The sequence below is a fragment of the Nipponia nippon genome, unplaced genomic scaffold (genome assembly GCF_047370975.1).
Source record: "Nipponia nippon isolate SJK-2023a ecotype South Korea unplaced genomic scaffold, ASM4737097v1 scaffold_35, whole genome shotgun sequence".
In the NCBI taxonomy this organism is placed as follows: domain Eukaryota; kingdom Metazoa; phylum Chordata; class Aves; order Pelecaniformes; family Threskiornithidae; genus Nipponia; species Nipponia nippon.
In genome coordinates this window covers 623,971-638,881 of record NW_028262353.1, presented here as the reverse complement: position 1 = coordinate 638,881, position 14,911 = coordinate 623,971, and the positions used below count along the sequence as shown (strand labels likewise).

Here is a 14,911-nt window from a genome sequence, read left to right as displayed (position 1 = left end):
CGCGGGGGCAGAGCCCGCGGGCAGCCAGACCCCGGCGTCCCTCGCATCCCCGGCGCCGGCCGAGCCTCGTGCCGCGGCGCGGGCCATGGTTTTCGCTTCTCTCGGGCTGGGGTCCGGCTGGCGGAGCCCCCCCCGCGCTGGCGACTTGTGTTTGGGCTGGGGAGGCCGAGGCCCTCGCCCAGCCGCCGCCAGCCCCAGCCACCTCCTGGCCAAAACCCTGGACCAAATGGGGACACTGCAGCTTTTCTCACTCTTTCTTTTTTTTTTTTTTTTCTGCTTCTTCTCTGATAATTTGTTTTTTTTTTTTTTCCTCTCTTCTTTTCGCTGTGAGAAAGCTCCTCCATTGCATTTAAATAACAATCATGGTAACAGAGCTCAACCGCCGATTTACCGATGTATTTAATGTAAGTAAAACCAAACCGAACAACAAAAAAGGAAGGAAAAATCCCACATTCTCTGTACTCGGGGAGGGATTTGGGGGTTGCGGGGGGGGGGGGGACACGACACCTCCCGTGGTTGTTGGCACCGGGCAGGAGCCGGAGCCGTCGCTCAGCGACGGCTCCGGCTCCTGCCCGGTGCCAACAACCGGTGTGGGAGCCCAGCCCTGCCCTGATAACGCTTATCGGAGCGGCCAGCTGGGCGGTGGCCCCCGGCTCTCGCTCGCCGCCCACCCGGGGAGAGGAACGGGACAGCCCCGCTGGTAGCGCTGGCCCTTTAAATGCGCCGCCGTTGCCCCTTTAAATCCCGCTGTTGGTGGGCCCCACCGCGGGGTTAAGCCACGCCCAACACCGCCCCGAGGGGCTGGGGGGCGTGGCCATGGGGGCTCATCCCCCCTCGTTGAGGCCACGCCCATCGCCCCTCTCTTAAAGAGGCAGTGACCAGCGGGAGGTGGCGTTACCGGAGCCGTAACGCAGGTGCGCGGCGGGGCCCCCCGGGAGCGGGATGGGGTCGGGGGGGCACCGGAGCGAGGTGGCGGGGAGGAGCGGGGATGCCCCACGCGAGGCCGCCGGTGCCGGCTGCCCCCGGGACCGTGGGGGTTCTCTGCCCCCGGTAGCGGTGCCCGGTGCCCGCCCGAGCCGCTCTCTCCCGCCCAGGTGCCGCCGCGATGCTGCTGCTCCGAGCCGTCGCCGGTCCCAGGTAGGAGCCGCCCCGGGGGGGCCCCCGCGGCCGCCGCCCGTGCCCCCCCGGCCCGGGCCGGTCCCAGCCCCGATCTCCCCGCAGGCTCCCGCCGCTGCCGCTGCCCCGCCGCGGCTGCTCCCGCCTCCCCCCGCGCCCGCCGCTTCTGGGGGGGGGGCGCCGGGGGGCGGCGGCCCCGGTGCTGGCGGCGTTGCTGGGCCTCGGAGCCGCCCTGGCCTACGGAGAGCGGCGGCGGCGGGTGAGCGGGGGGGGGCACCGGGACGGGAGCGGCACCGGGACGGGGGGGGGCGGCACCGGGGAGCCCGGGTCCCCCCGGCGGGGGGGGACGGACACCGCGGGGCCCTGCCCTGGGACGGGGGCACCGGGGGGGGGCTGAGCCCCGGGGCGGGGGGGGGCACCGGGGCCGCAGGGTCCCAGGGCCGCAGCACCGGGGGGGGCGGGATCTGGGGGGGGCGGCACCGGGACCCCTTCGGGACCCCCCCCCCTCGGGACCCCCCCGGTCCTTGTGCGGCCCCGGGACACCGGGGTGCGGCGGGGGGGGCAGGGGGAGCCACGTCCCCCCCCAGCTGCGGGCCACTGCGCCGGGGTGCCGGTGTGGGGCGACCCCCGGGGCCCTGGCGGGGGGCGCTGACGGGGCCGGGGTCCCCCAGGTCGCCCAGGCGGCCCAGGCCACCCCCGCCCCCCGCTACCCCCGGTACACGCGGGAGGAGGTGGGGCGGCACCGCTCCCCCCGCGACCGCATCTGGGTCACCCACGGCACCGAGGTCTTCGACGTCACCGACTTCGTGGAGCTGCACCCGGGGGGCGCCGACAAGGTGCTGCTGGCGGCCGGGGGGGCCCTGGAGCCCTTCTGGGCCCTCTACGCCGTCCACAACCAGCCCCACGTCCTGGAGCTGCTGCGGGAGTACAAGGTGGGGGAGCTGGGCCCCGAGGAGGCGCCGCCGGCCCTCGCCGCCGCCCAGGACCCCTTCGCCGGGGACCCCCCCCGCCACCCCGGGCTCCGCGTCAACAGCCAGAAGCCGTTCAACGCGGAGCCGCCGGCGGAGCTGCTGGCCGAGCGCTTCCTGACGCCCAACGAGCTCTTCTTCACCCGCAACCACCTGCCGGTGCCGGCGGTGGACCCCGGCTCCTACCGGCTGCGGGTGGAGGGGCCGGGGGGCCGGGCGCTCTCGCTGTCGCTGGCCGAGCTGCGCAGCCGCTTCCCTAAGCACGAGGTGACGGCCACGCTGCAGTGCGCCGGCAACCGCCGGAGCGAGATGAGCCGCGTCCGCCCCGTCAAGGGGCTGGCGTGGGACATCGGGGCCATCAGCACGGCCCGCTGGGGCGGCGCGCGGCTGCGCGACGTCCTGCTGCACGCCGGCTTCGGGGAGGAGCGGGAGGGCGAGTGGCACGTCTGCTTCGAGGGGCTGGACGTCGACGCCGGGGGGGCCCCCTACGGCGCCTCCATCCCCTACGGCCGCGCCCTCAGCCCGGCCGCCGACGTCCTGCTGGCCTACGAGATGAACGGCGAGGAGCTGCCCCGCGACCACGGCTTCCCGCTGCGCGTGGTGGTGCCCGGCGTGGTGGGCGCCCGCAGCGTCAAGTGGCTGCGGCGCGTGGCCGTCAGCCCGGCCGAGAGCCCCAGCCACTGGCAGCAGAACGACTACAAGGGCTTCTCCCCCTGCGTGGACTGGGACACGGTGGACTACTCGGCGGCGCCCGCCATCCAGGAGCTGCCGGTGCAGTCGGCCATCACCCACCCGCGCCCCGGCGCGGCGGTGCCGGCGGGGGAGCTGACGGTGAAGGGCTACGCCTGGAGCGGGGGTGGGCGGGAGGTGGTGCGGGTGGACGTCTCGCTGGACGGCGGCCGGACCTGGCGCGTGGCGCGGCTGGCGGGCGAGCGGCCGGTGCCGGGGCGCGCCTGGGCCTGGACGCTGTGGGAGCTGCAGGCGCCGGTGACGCCGGGGGCCGAGCTGGAGATCGTCTGCAAGGCGGTGGACGGCAGCTACAACGTGCAGCCCGACACCATGGCGCCCATCTGGAACCTGCGCGGGGTCCTCAGCAACGCCTGGCACCGCGTCCGCGTCACCGTCAGCCGCTGACCGCCCCGCCGCCGGCTTTCCCCGCTGGCCCGCGGCCGCGGCGGCTCAAAGGTCGCCGCCTTTTACAGCCCCCGACGTGTGAAAGTGGCTCCATAAAGATTGCGCAGTTTTATGGACTCCTCGGTTTCCTGGGGCAGCGCGGGGGCAGCGGGGGGGGGGGGGGGCGGCCCCGGGGAACCCCCGGCCCCACAGAGCGGCTGCTGCCCGAGCCCCCCGTCCCCCCGTGGGACCCCTGGACCCCATACGACCCCCGTGACCCCATGGGACCCCGGGACCCCGGGGGACCCCCATGACCCTGTGGGGCCCCGTGACCCCATGGGACCCCCAGACCCCATACGACCCCTGTGACTCCGTGGGACCCCCGTGACCCCATGGGACGCCGTGACCCTGTGGGACCCCCGGACCCCATACGACCCCCACGACCCCGTGGGACCCCCGGACCCCATGGGACCCCCATGACCCTATGGGGCCCCATGACCCTATGGGACCCCCATGACCCCATGGGACCCCGTGACCCTATATAACCCCGACCCTATGGGGTTCATGCCACGACCCCACGGCCCCCGGGACCCCCAGCCTCCGTACGGCCCCCACAGCCCCCCTGAGCCCCGGCCCCACGGCCTCCGTGCCCCGAGGGGACCCCCGGTACCGGTGCCCTTGGAGCCGCTCACCGGCGCCCCTCGACGGCCGCCCCGGGGGGGTCCCGCTGTCTCTCGGCGCGTCGCCGCTCCTGCCCGTGAGCCGGTCCCCGCCGGACCCGGGATCCCCGGCTACCGGTTACCGATCGCCGCCCCCGCACAAGCCCCCCGGGCCCATCGATGCCCTCGGCGCTCCGCCCCGCGCTCGGCTCTCTCGGCGCTCCGCTGCCCGCCCCTGGGCAGCCGGCGGCCGCTCGATGCGCCGGCGCTCGGCTGAGCCCCCCCCGTGCCGGCCCATGGCGGCCGCGGCGCCCCCCCCCGCCCCCTCCCCTCCCGGCGGCTCGAGGGCGTCGGCGCTCGGCTGCGCGGCCTGGCTGCGCGCGGGGGCCGGAAGTGGCTCGGGGCGGGCGGGGGGGTCCCTCAGGTGAAGCCGCCGCCGATGGAGCCGGAGCCGCCGCCGCCGCGGCCCTGAGCCCCCCCCGCCGCTCCCCCACGCCCCGCGGCCGGGCCGGGCCGGGGGGGCCCTCCCGGAGCCCCGCCGGTGAGGGGGTGGGCGCTGTCGGGGGGCCGGGCGGGGCGGGGGGCGGCTGGGCCGGGGCCGCCGGCCGGGGCGGGGGGGGGGGGGGGGGGGGCGGGGTGTGACCGGGCGGGGGGCGATGGGGGCGGGGGGCGGAGGGGCCCCCGGGGGAGCGGGGGCCGCGCTGGGGGCCGGGGGGCTCTGGGCTGGGGGGGTCCGTGTCCTGCGGGCCTGTGGCGGGGGGTCGCGGCTTTGAGCGGGGTCGGTACCGGGGGGCGGGGAGCGGGGGGGGTTTGGGAGGGGTGAGGCCCCCCCCGGCGTGGGGGGGCTGTGGCTGCGCCCCGAAATCTGCCCCGCGCTCCCTTCCCCAGGACGGCGGGGCCCGGGACCGCCCGGGATGAGGGGGTCCCTCCCGGCGGGGGAGCAGCCCCGAGGCTCGGGGCCGGGGGCGCCTGGCCCCCCGCGCTGGGACCCGCGGCCGGGGGCTCCCCGCCTCGCTGCGGGGGCAGCCCGGGCGGAGGAACGGCATTTCTGGGAAACGATGGGCTTCACCGCGGGGCGCGGGGGCCCCGCCGAAGTCCCTGTGCCTCTTCCCCGTCCCTGTTCTGCGGGGGGATCTGTCCGTCCGTCCGTCCGCCCGCCCGCGTCCGGGATCGTTTCCCCCTGCTTCCCTCCCTTCCCCGCGTCCGTTTTCTGGAGCGCCGGGTTTGGGGGGGCAGGGGGCGTCTCTTTGGGGGTTTCGGGTCAGGCTTTTCCAAGAGGCTTTGCTCCTCGGTAACGCCGCTGCCCGGTGGCTCCGGGGCCAGGGCTGCGGCAGGCGCCGCTTTTCGGGTGAAGCCATTGGCTCCAGGCAGGGTTTTCCCAACCGGAGCCTCCTCTTCGGCTGCGTGACCGGGATGCCCAGGTGTGGGGTTTGCCCCCCATTTTCCAGTTGCCCAGGACTCCCCTCTGCTCCCCGTTACCGATTCTGCCGCAGCTCCGGAGACCGGCACCGGGACGGGCAGCGCGTGGCTCCGGCAGCTCGGGAGGAGCAGAGAGCAGGTACGAGTTCCCTAAAGCCCGGAGCCGGCGTCCCGGCTGCCGCCTGGCGCCGTTCCCATCGAACCCCTCCTGAAGAGAAGCTGCGGTGCCGACGACCAACTCGTTTTGCTCGCAGAGAGTAAGAGCGCGTCTGTTGTCGGCCAAAACGGGGGCTTTGTGGCGATGCCCTGCCCTGGCGCCCCGCCGGCATTGCCGAAGGGGGACCCAGGGACCCCGGGGGCACGGGAGGAGGCAGCGGCGGCTCTGGGGAAGCTCTCGGGCCAAAGCTGCTGCTGGCAGCCCGGTGCTAGACTTGTTCTCCGCTCCTGGTCGCTCCTCGCGGGGTCTCAGCTCCTGGGCGCGTGGTGGGCGCCTGGGGCCTGTGCTGCGAGGAGGGGGGACTTGCTTGGGCGCTGGCGTCCCTGTGCTGCGCTTTGCGCCCGGCGAGGCCGATGTCGGCGGGGCGAGGGCGGCGTTGTCCGGGAGAAGCTGGCGGATGCCTTCCCACTGCGTATCGGGGTCCCGGTACGGACAAAATAGGGATCGTCTGCGTCCGCCGGGTCGCGCGTGGTGCCCTTGGCTTGGGTGGAGGCCGTGCCTGGGGCGGGGGGCGGTGGGAAGCGTGAGCCGGGTCCTGCGGCACGGCTGGGGCAAGCGGCGGCGGAGCCAGGATAACGATTTTTGGCCTCATCTTGGCTTTCGCCTCCAAGGACTCGAGGAAACCTGAGCGGCCTCAGTGAGCCGGCGTGACAGACGGGGCTCTGGAGCCCTTGTGAAGGTGTCAGTGTTCGGAGGAGCCGGGCAGGCAGCGAGCTGCGGGGCCCCGGAGCGCCGATTCTGTTTGCACAGCAGCGGCTTGCGCTCCCGAGGGGAATTACGGGAACCGCGGGGGCCGACGTGGTCTCCGCGCCCGAGGACGGAGCGGGGTTATCCGAGGGCAGCGGACGCAGGACGGGCGCGAGGAGGGAGCATCCAGCAGAGGATTAATTTTTCTCCGCTCTCGGTGGATCAGTTCCATTTAAAACACGCGTGAGCGTCGGTAGCGAAGTCGGGCTGCAATCGGTAGCGTTGAAAGTGCAGCACGGCTTCGCGTCGTAAAGGCCAGGGCCTCTTTCCGGCGGTCCCTGTCTGTCCGTCTGTCCAAGTAAGTGCTGAAGAAGGAACTTCTCTTTCCTCCCTTCGCTGCCAGGGCGGTCTCCCGAAACGTCTTTTCATCTTTTGTGGGCTCAGCGTCGTTGCTCGCGGTTATTATTTATTTGTATTGTGGTGATGCCCAGAGGGCACAACGCGGGTTTAGACGCCGAACAAAGGCACGGTAGAAGACGGCCCTCGGTTTGCTTTGAATTAAAACTTTGTTGAAGTCACCGAACCTCGGGAGCGTGTGTAAGACGAGGAATTTTACGTTTTACACTGCGGTGGTTTATAGTGCTTTTTCCATCAGCAGGCTTTTAAACAAAATTGTATCAATGAGCAGGCAAGGCTCGTGTCCCGTCGTGTTAGCGTTAGGAGCGGTTCCAGCGGGGAGGAGCTTCTCCAGGCCGTGAATATTAGCGAAAACCAGCATCCCTGCTTCGGTGGGAGGCAGCGCCCGCGGGCTCGCCTGCCGACGGCCGCACCTCGCTTCGGTCGCCCGTCCGGGGTCTGGATCTGGATCCTCGGAGCGTTTCTCTCTTCCCCTGTTTTGTCAAGCACTGGCTTTATTTAGAAAAAAGGATGGAAATTGCAGCCATGTTTGCTCGGTTCTCGGGTTGAGGCACCTGAAACGCGGGCGTTACCTGGGGGTGGTCTGCGGTCAATGGCCGGGTGGCGGGGGGACGATGTGGGACCCCTCTTTGTGCTTGAGGCCGGGCTGGTGCAGTGGGACGCGGCGGCCGCGTTCGCTCGGCTGGTGTGACAAACCCAGCGCAAGCGGTTAGGAGCGGGGCATCGGACGTGTTTCGGCCCGTCCCTAAAGCAGTAACCTGAGGATAGTCCTGCTGCCGCTCCCCGCCAGCGCTGCACGGCGTCGCTCCGCTCCGGCGTAGCCCTGCCTGTAAATGTCGGAGGAGACGAGGGGTCTCCCCCAGCTCAGCGGTCAGGAGCCGTCAGCCGCCATCCTCCAGCTGCAGCATTGCATTAAATCCTTTTTTTTTTTTTTACCAATAAACACTTAATCTTATTGAATAATATATTTCAAAATACGGAAACAATGAGAACTATTTTATAATGGATAAAACATGTCGCAACACTTTAATTTTCGCTTTTGAAAGGTGGCTCCCTTCGCTTCTGCCTCTGTTGAACCACTTGAGCTGGGGTCTCCCCCGGCGAGCGGGGCCCGGCCCCGCCGGTGCCAGCAACCGTAGAGCACCGGCGCGCGCATGGCAGAGCTGCTGCCTCGGCATTTACATCGGGGACGCTCGCAGGACGGGGGCTCTCCCTGAAAGCAAGCCTTTCCCCTGCGCCGGGGTTTGAGGCCTTTCCAGTGACACAAACGTTGGTGTTTTTGAGCAGCCGGTTTGTTCAGCGAGCTTCTATTTGCAGCAAAGGTGGAAAAAAAGTCCTCACGTTGGAAAATAAAGGGCAGCTAACGGAAACAATGGTTGGGAAAAAGAAACTGCAGGGACCTTTACAGCGCTTACTAATTCTTACCCCGACGGGAGGCTCGAAGATGTTCGCCCCAAGCGTGTCTTCCCGCCGTGTGCGCCGCTGCTCTCCTCGCCGCGGGCTCGCTGCTTCCGGCGATGCCGGTCTCGCCGAGCCGAGCTGTCCTGCAGCAGGTCAGCGGGGAGCCGGGAGCCAGCCCTGGGCGCAGAGAGAGGCGGCGCTGTCTGGGCGGTGTTGGGTGCAGCAGAGGCTGAGGAGGGCTGAGGAAGGCTGGCTCTCCTGGTTCCCGAGGGCTCCTTCTGCCCGTCCCAGCTCAGAGGGTCTGGGCTGATCCAGGACCCGGGTGGCTCTCGGGAAGCGATCCCTGCCTGCGAGCCACAACGCCCGACCGGCAGAGAAACGGGCCAGACCGAAGGGGTTTGGTGTTTCTGGCTGGTTTCTGTGCGAGTCTGGCAGGAGCTGTGCATTTACCCTCTGCAGGGGCTGATGCTGTCATCTTAAAAATAATCTGGCAGATACCTCGGTGTAATTGGGCTGGGGTGTCTTTTCCTGCCGTCGTGGTGTCTGGAGAAGCGTTTCGCTGCTGGTGCCGAGCATTCGGAATTGTTTCACGGCGCTCGAGGTATAACCAGAAGCACCGGGGAGAAATTAAGAGGGGAAGAACACAGGCTGCCTTTCCTAACGACCCCAAGGCTGATAGCGGTGAAAACGGGCTCTGGAGGCAGCTGCTGGGAGCCCCGCGCTGGAGGGAGCGTAGAGGCGGCCTGCGGTCTGGGTGGGATCCGAGAGGCTTTTCCCATCTCTAGGACATTTCTGCCACCCCGGGAGGAAGCCAGGACCCGACCCATCCCGGTGCAGGAGGGCGCCCGGGCCCGGCCGCCTTCAGAAGCCCCTTGTTATCAGTGCAAAGGACGTTCACAAATTGCGTCGTGCTGAGATGGAGGGGTTTTTTAAATTGGGCTAGTTCCGAGGACTTTTTCTTTTTCCTTGAGTGTTGCCACTTGGGGAAAAGTCCTTATTTCAGAGGGGAGGAGAGCGTCGAGCAGCGCTGAAGGCACTCTGCTCTAATTTTAGTGCGCTCCTGTCTCTGATTCCCAAGTTGATGATCACACCTGAAAGCTGGGAAGAAAGCCCGGAGACAGAGACGTGCTCCCTGCGCCCGACGGTCCAGGGCGCGGAGGTTTGTCCCTGGCCCGAGTCCTCGCTGCCGGACCCAGACCCCGCTCCGGAGAGGACGAGCGCTGCGCTTCGGGCCGGGGCTCGGTGAGGGGCTGCCCCTCCTGGTGGGGACGGAGGGGGGCTGTTAGCGGTGCCGAGGGGGAGCGCGGAGGCGGCCGGCGTCGGCACTGAGCAGGGACGAGGAGAAGCTGCGTCCTTGGAAGCAGCCCCTTTCTCCCAGGAATGTGTTTTCGCCCAGGCCGTGACGTGGGGTGTTGTCAGTCCGGCTGCGCAGCCTTTTTGCGGCGCTTTTCAAAATCAAAAGGACTCTGGGACAGATGACATGCAGAACCATTTTCTAGCCGAAGGTTAATTATGGGCTGTCGTTACCACAGAGCTATGAGTTCATCCGAGCTAGGTGCTTTTTTTAATTTGCAATTTAAAAAATTGCGATTCCTGCTTGCGAGGCCTTACACTCAGCCAAGATTAAGGGAAATAACCGCTGACACGTGGCTCGGGGCTCCTGAAACGCTCCCAATGTTTTTCTCTGGGTCCTCTTTTAAAATACAAAGGAGCGAGGAATCAATCTCTTTTATTGCACATCATCCCGTTAACATTAATGAGACCGCGTGCATGAGGAGGAAGTAGGAGTTACAGAACCGGCTCCTCGACTCAATTGTATTTGGCTGATTATTAGCTGATTACTCTGAGGGAAATGAATTTCTCGTTCTCGCTCCTCGCCGCCTGCGGTTTAGGGAGGAGGCTGGGGTCCCGCTTGTCCCTGGCCTCAGCCACGAGCCCGGGCTGCGACGGGTCCCTGGGCAGCGGCGAGGGGTTCGGGAGGGGGCGACGCCGCAGCTTTCCGTGCCCTGCGTTCACCCGCGGGGCCCGTCGGACAGTCGCTTGGCGCTTGGTCTTTTTCTTTTTTTAAGTTCCTTTTTTTCGAGGGCTTCTGCAGGGTACAGGAGGGAAAGGGCTTTCTAAATAAAATTGACTTTTATTAGCGCGTGGCCGTGCCCTTTGTGGAAAGCAGACGGATCTCTGAGCGGCTGTGCGTAACACCAAAAAGCAAAATTACGGGTTCAACAAAAATAAAGCTGCAGGATGCATTTCAAACCACAGTTCCTGTGTAACCGGGCGCTTGAGAGAGAGATTTCAACCTAAATCAGTTTCATCTCGTGAAGTTAACGGCCACCGTGGGGTGGGAAGGGGAACTCTGAAGCGCTCGGCTTCTCCTTCGCTGCCCGGGCTGGAGGCCGCCGGCAGGGCGGAGGTGCGGCCCCGGGTGTCCTCCGCCGCCTGGGTGGCACGGGCGGCAGGGAAGGGAACAGCGCGGGTGTCGGGGCACCAGCCCGTGCGCTTCCCTCTTCTGTGCGGCCCCTGTAACCGAGTTAAATTCGCATGGTGCCCGTGGCGGCCTGCGGCACCTTTTACTTGTGGATTTGGAGCAGGTCCGGGAGTCTGCGTCCTGCTGCCGGCGGGGAGATCGGAGCCCGTGTCTCCATCTCCCCGGTCAGGCACCGGGGCGCTGGGTGCCAGCGATGGAGGGGGGTCCTCGCCTCGCCGGGCTGTCACCAAACCGCTGGCGAAACAGCCGGGGTGGGACCTGCCGCGGGCATCGCTGGGCCGGACTGGGCATAAACTGGTGTCCAGCTGGTGAAAGCCTCCCCAAAAGCAGCGAGCCCCCGCGTGAGGTCCGCAGTTAAGCGGAGCACGGCCAGAGCGTTTCTTCCTAACTAACATCGAGCAAGTAGCGGGGTCCGATGGGGCGACAAGCCTGGCCTAACGCGCCTTGTCCGCATCTGCGCTTGTCTGGAGCGGTGCCTTGCCAGGAGCAAGACTTGTACGACTTGGTTCGTTCAAAGACGTGATTATTGTTAAAAACCTGCTGTTAAAAGGGGCGACCGATTTCCTTCGGCTCGGAAAAGGGACGGAGGTCCCCTGCAAAGCCTCGCTGGCTGCAGTACATCGGCTGCTCGAGCAATGGAGGGGAGAACCAACAGCGCTGCTGCTGCTTGTGTGTGCTCATGCTCGGCAAATCACGTTGATTTGCCTTTTCGAGGAGACGATTCATCTCCACAAATTATCGCTTTTTTTTAATTGTTCTCTGCAGCAAACGCTCTGTTTCCGACCCTATCAACTGCCAATTAGAGCCAACTCTAAACAGCAAAACTCCTGTTTCTAAAACTGGGCTCATTTTGTTTCTTAAACAGCCGGTGTAATTGACAAATAAAAGCCATTTGAATGTATAAAACGTTCATTATCTCCGCGGGGTGCCGAGCAGCAAAATGTAAGGCAGATTTCCCTTTTATTTTGGTGTGGTCGTCGGAACGGCTGTTGCGAGGCTGCTCGACAGAGCGCGGTGCTTCAGCCTTCGCTCTCCTTGCCCGAAACCCCGGCTCTTTTCATTGAGAAAATGAAGCCGAGGGCTTTGGCTACACACGTCCCGCGCTCGAGGCTTCATCCCCCCACTGCCACGTCGGGCACGAGCGCGTCGGTTCCCAGCAGCGGCCCCTTGCCGGAGTGGGAGAAGAGAATTGCTGGCACCCCTCGCTGCCCGGGGCTGCGGCAGTGGCCGTCTGTCCGTCTGGACCGGTGACTCTCCAGCTCTCAGCTGTCCCAGGGGAGCCAGCAGCAGCTCTTCTCCCATCTCTGCCTGCTCCAAGCGTCCCAGGTTTGGCTTTAAGAGCCGACGCCGTTCCCCATGCACGCCGCAGAGCTGCGGTGGTGGTGGTCTGCGCGCGGGGGGATGAAATCCTCCGTGCTTGCCGTGGCGTTCGTCCGCAGCGTCGCAGCTTCGCTGCCGGGACCACAGCTTGCTGCTGGCGTTGGCGTTCGCTTTCCGCTTGGAAAGCGCCTGGCAAGCACCACTGGGATGGGCAGGATCAGTGCAGTCCACTGGGGTTGATGGCGAGGTCGGTGTTGACGGTGTTAAGCCCAGGGCTGCAAAGCAGCGTTGAAGGCACTTGGGGTGAGTAACTCGTCTGCTCCGAGAAGCTGCTGGGCAGTTTTACTGGAGGAGAGTCCGAGCAGCTTCCGGAGGCTAACTCTGACTGAGCTCTGCTTTCTCTTTCAGCAAAGTACCTTAAAGATGGATATAGAAGACTGTAATGGACGATCTTACATATCTGGTATGTCTGATCTTGATTTTTGCCAGCTATTTTGGGTTGCTAATGTTATAAGGTGCTCAGTCTCATCCTCTGGGTATAAGCTGTCCTGTTCTCGATGCTTTGCCCGAGGCTGTGCTGCTGTCGCCATCACAGAGTAAGCGTTGAGGAGCAGCATTCGGAACATCAGCATGTTTCATTAAGTGTCTGAGAAGCGTTAAAGCCCTGGGCGTAATAAACAGCTGATTTAAAAAACGGTACCTAGGCTGAGCCTTGGAAGTTTGCGCTGAAGTTTATGTGGTTGTGTCTTCACCTGCCGATCGGGTGGGTGGCTGCCAGCACGCCAGCGGTAGGTGGAATTTCCAGCCTTGCTGCAAGCTGAAAGGAAAACGTCTTTCCAGCGAGGGCGGCGCAGTCCCAGTGCCGAGGGGGCTCGGGGAGGTCGGTCATTCCTTCGGGGCTCCTGGCCGTGCTCGGCAAACGGGTGGTTTAGTCCCGCTCTCCGGGATGCCGAGCCCACGACTGGGAGCAGGGCGATGTTTAAGACCCCCGCAGGTGATCTCAGCCGCGCTGCTTGCCAAGTCCAGCGCTACTGTTTGTCGGCGTGCGTTAAGATTAAACCCAGGCTGAGTTCCAGACGCAACGCCGTGAAACGTCCGTGGGGAGAGGGGGAGGCGGCGTGGGGCTGGCCTAGATCTGGGTGCTGGAAGCTGCCAGCGTGCCGGGCCACTCCGTAACCGGCAGGGTCGCACGGACCGGAGCTGCCATGCTGGGGATCGCGGCCCCAGTGACCGTCTCCAGAGGGGATCCCGGTGGCACTGGAGGGATCTGGATTGTCCGGTCGCCTGCAGAAACCCGGCTCGCAGCCGGTATGGGCTGTAAGTGAAAGCTGGGTGGGTGGGATTTGTTCTTATCTCTGGGGGACGGGTGTTTGCAGTGTGAAAACACCTCGGTTTGTCTGTCTTTGCTGGGGAGGAGAGGGGGATTAGGGTAAGACCTGGTGTAGATTTAGAAGCGGCAAAGCCAGAAGCAACTCTTGTGATGACCTAACCCGGCCCCAGCGACGCGAGGGGCAGGAGGAGGCCTCTGCGCCAGCCCGGCGAGCTGGAGGAGCTGGGGGGTGCCGGGGATGAATGGCTCAGCGGGGATGAAGGTCAGAAGTTGAAGTGCGTTGGAAGGGAGAGCGGACCCCGGCTGTTCTAACGAGCGGTGGCGGTGGCCCGGGCTTGGTGCATTGACAGCGCTGCGCGGGGGACCTTGCACAACGCCCCTCGGCGTAAATCGCGTTGCATCCTGCCCCTTCTGACAAAGTTCATCCTCGGAGTTATTGTGTGCTCCTTCTTTCTATGAAGACTTCCTCCGATCCCCGGAGGATCCCCGCTCGGGTTAGATGCTTGGCTCTTCTCAAGGCGCTCGCTGCAGCTTGCTGCTCGGGTTTTGGTTGCCAGGATGTCTCTGTTAAATAACAAAATGCTTCCCCGAAGCTGGCCGATCGCGCTGTGCCAGGGCGGCTGCCTGCCGAACGCGGCTGCTTTCTCAGCCTCGCTCTGCAGAACCGTGTCTGCCCGGCGCTTGCCGCCGTCCTCCGGCGGAGTCTGGGGGCTCGTGGCCGCGCAGGTCTGTGTCGCCTGCAGGGCTGCGGCTTTGCTTTTCCTCGGGGAGCCCCGTGGGTGAGCCCTCCCCTGTCCCCACGCTCCCTGCGGCAGGTCCGCGTTTCCCCGCGAGGGCGGAGGTGCTGCAGCCCGGAAAGGTCTGAAAAGAGGCAACAGAAAGAGCCCGTCTCCCTCGGCGCAGCCCGAATCCCCCTCGGCTGCAGCACTGGACGTCCTGGGGGTCCGAGGTTTAAGCAGCTCCTGGAGTTTGGAGGGAAGGGGAACGGTTAAGGGATGGAAGAAGGGAAGAGCAGCGTTAGAGGAGCTCTGCAGGGCCGTCCCGGCCAGGGTGGGCTTTCTTTTTTGGGTTCCCCGGTACTCGGGGAGCAAAGCCTGTGCTGCCCGGCCTGGGGGTCAGGGCAGGCCTGAGGAAGATCAGCTAATCGTTGGGGTCAGGGTCAAGGCCTGCCCATTAGCTGCGTCGGGGCCCTGAGCTGCTGCGGATATGAAATGACTGGAGGAAACAAACAGCAGAGCTCTCGAAACTTGTTTCTGTGAAATACGTTTAATTAAACGAACTCTTAAAAAAGATAAAGTTCATGTTCGTCAAATAGCGAGGTAAGCAAAAGCCCGGAAACTCTTCATGAATGTGAAATACTTTTTCTCCTTTGAATTCTTCACAGGAAAATAAGTCAGTTTTGAAACAGCTCTGGTAGAGACAGAGTCATTACCGCAGAGGGGGTAGGAACAAGGTGGAGGCGGGCAAGAGACCTCTCCGTGCTGCGTGCCAGTTCCTCGGGTGGCACCTCCTCGGGCTCTCAATCCATCTGTAGTCGCTTAACCCAAAAAAAGGGCGTTCGGAGCGTGCAGATAACGGCTTTGCTGCTCTCTGCTTGTGTCGGTCCCGCCTGCTGGGCGCCATCACCATTTCGCCGGTGCTAAGAAGGGCCGAGCACCTCGGTCCGTCCCAGCCGGCACGGCCCCGTGCAGGAGGCAGCACCGGAGCAGCCTCCTCTCAGCCTCCCCAGCCCAGACCGAGGGTGCCCGGCGCGGGCAGGGTGGGATCAGGTCCCCGTCC

The 14,911-nt window shown here is 65.5% G+C and overlaps 2 protein-coding genes across 8 annotated transcripts in view; both read left to right on the top strand.

The window, feature by feature from the left end:
* Positions 1-378: 378 nt before the first annotated feature.
* On the top strand, positions 379-3,330 carry SUOX (sulfite oxidase). 3 transcript variants are annotated; one of them, XM_087771752.1, is made up of 4 exons: positions 383-404; positions 1,095-1,137; positions 1,222-1,375; positions 1,788-3,330. In XM_087771752.1, the coding sequence occupies exons 2-4, from the start codon at positions 1,106-1,108 to the stop codon at positions 3,216-3,218; spliced, it is 1,617 nt and encodes a 538-aa protein (XP_087627878.1). In that variant the 5' UTR covers positions 383-404; positions 1,095-1,105; the 3' UTR covers positions 3,219-3,330. The 3 variants fall into 3 exon arrangements, with proteins under 3 accessions (XP_087627879.1, XP_087627878.1, XP_087627877.1); XM_087771751.1 differs by lacking the exon at positions 383-404 and adding an exon at positions 692-914; XM_087771753.1 differs by lacking the exon at positions 1,222-1,375 and having other exon boundaries at positions 379-404.
* An 80-nt stretch (positions 3,331-3,410) lies between these two features.
* IKZF4 (IKAROS family zinc finger 4) overlaps positions 3,411-14,911 on the top strand; it is a 31,342-nt gene continuing 19,841 nt past the window's right edge. For 2 of the 5 annotated variants that reach the window (XM_087771725.1, XM_087771724.1), the window contains exons 1-2: positions 4,260-4,397; positions 12,211-12,265. In XM_087771725.1, coding sequence (XP_087627851.1) covers positions 12,226-12,265 — 40 coding nt within the window. In that variant the 5' untranslated portion in view covers positions 4,260-4,397; positions 12,211-12,225. Of the gene's footprint in view, positions 4,398-4,663; positions 5,415-12,210; positions 12,266-14,911 lie in introns of those variants that run through there. The other 3 variants (XM_087771721.1, XM_087771720.1, XM_087771722.1) reach the window with 3 other exon arrangements.

Excerpts from the sequence above, each read along its gene's own strand:
- SUOX (XM_087771752.1), top strand. The coding sequence starts at position 1,106 with ATGCTGCTGCTCCGAGCCGTCGCCGGTCCCAG. Across the intron at positions 1,138-1,221 it reads CGAGCCGTCGCCGGTCCCAG|GCTCCCGCCGCTGCCGCTGC; the intron begins GTAGGAGCCGCC and ends ATCTCCCCGCAG. Across the intron at positions 1,376-1,787 it reads ACGGAGAGCGGCGGCGGCGG|GTCGCCCAGGCGGCCCAGGC; the intron begins GTGAGCGGGGGG and ends GGGGTCCCCCAG.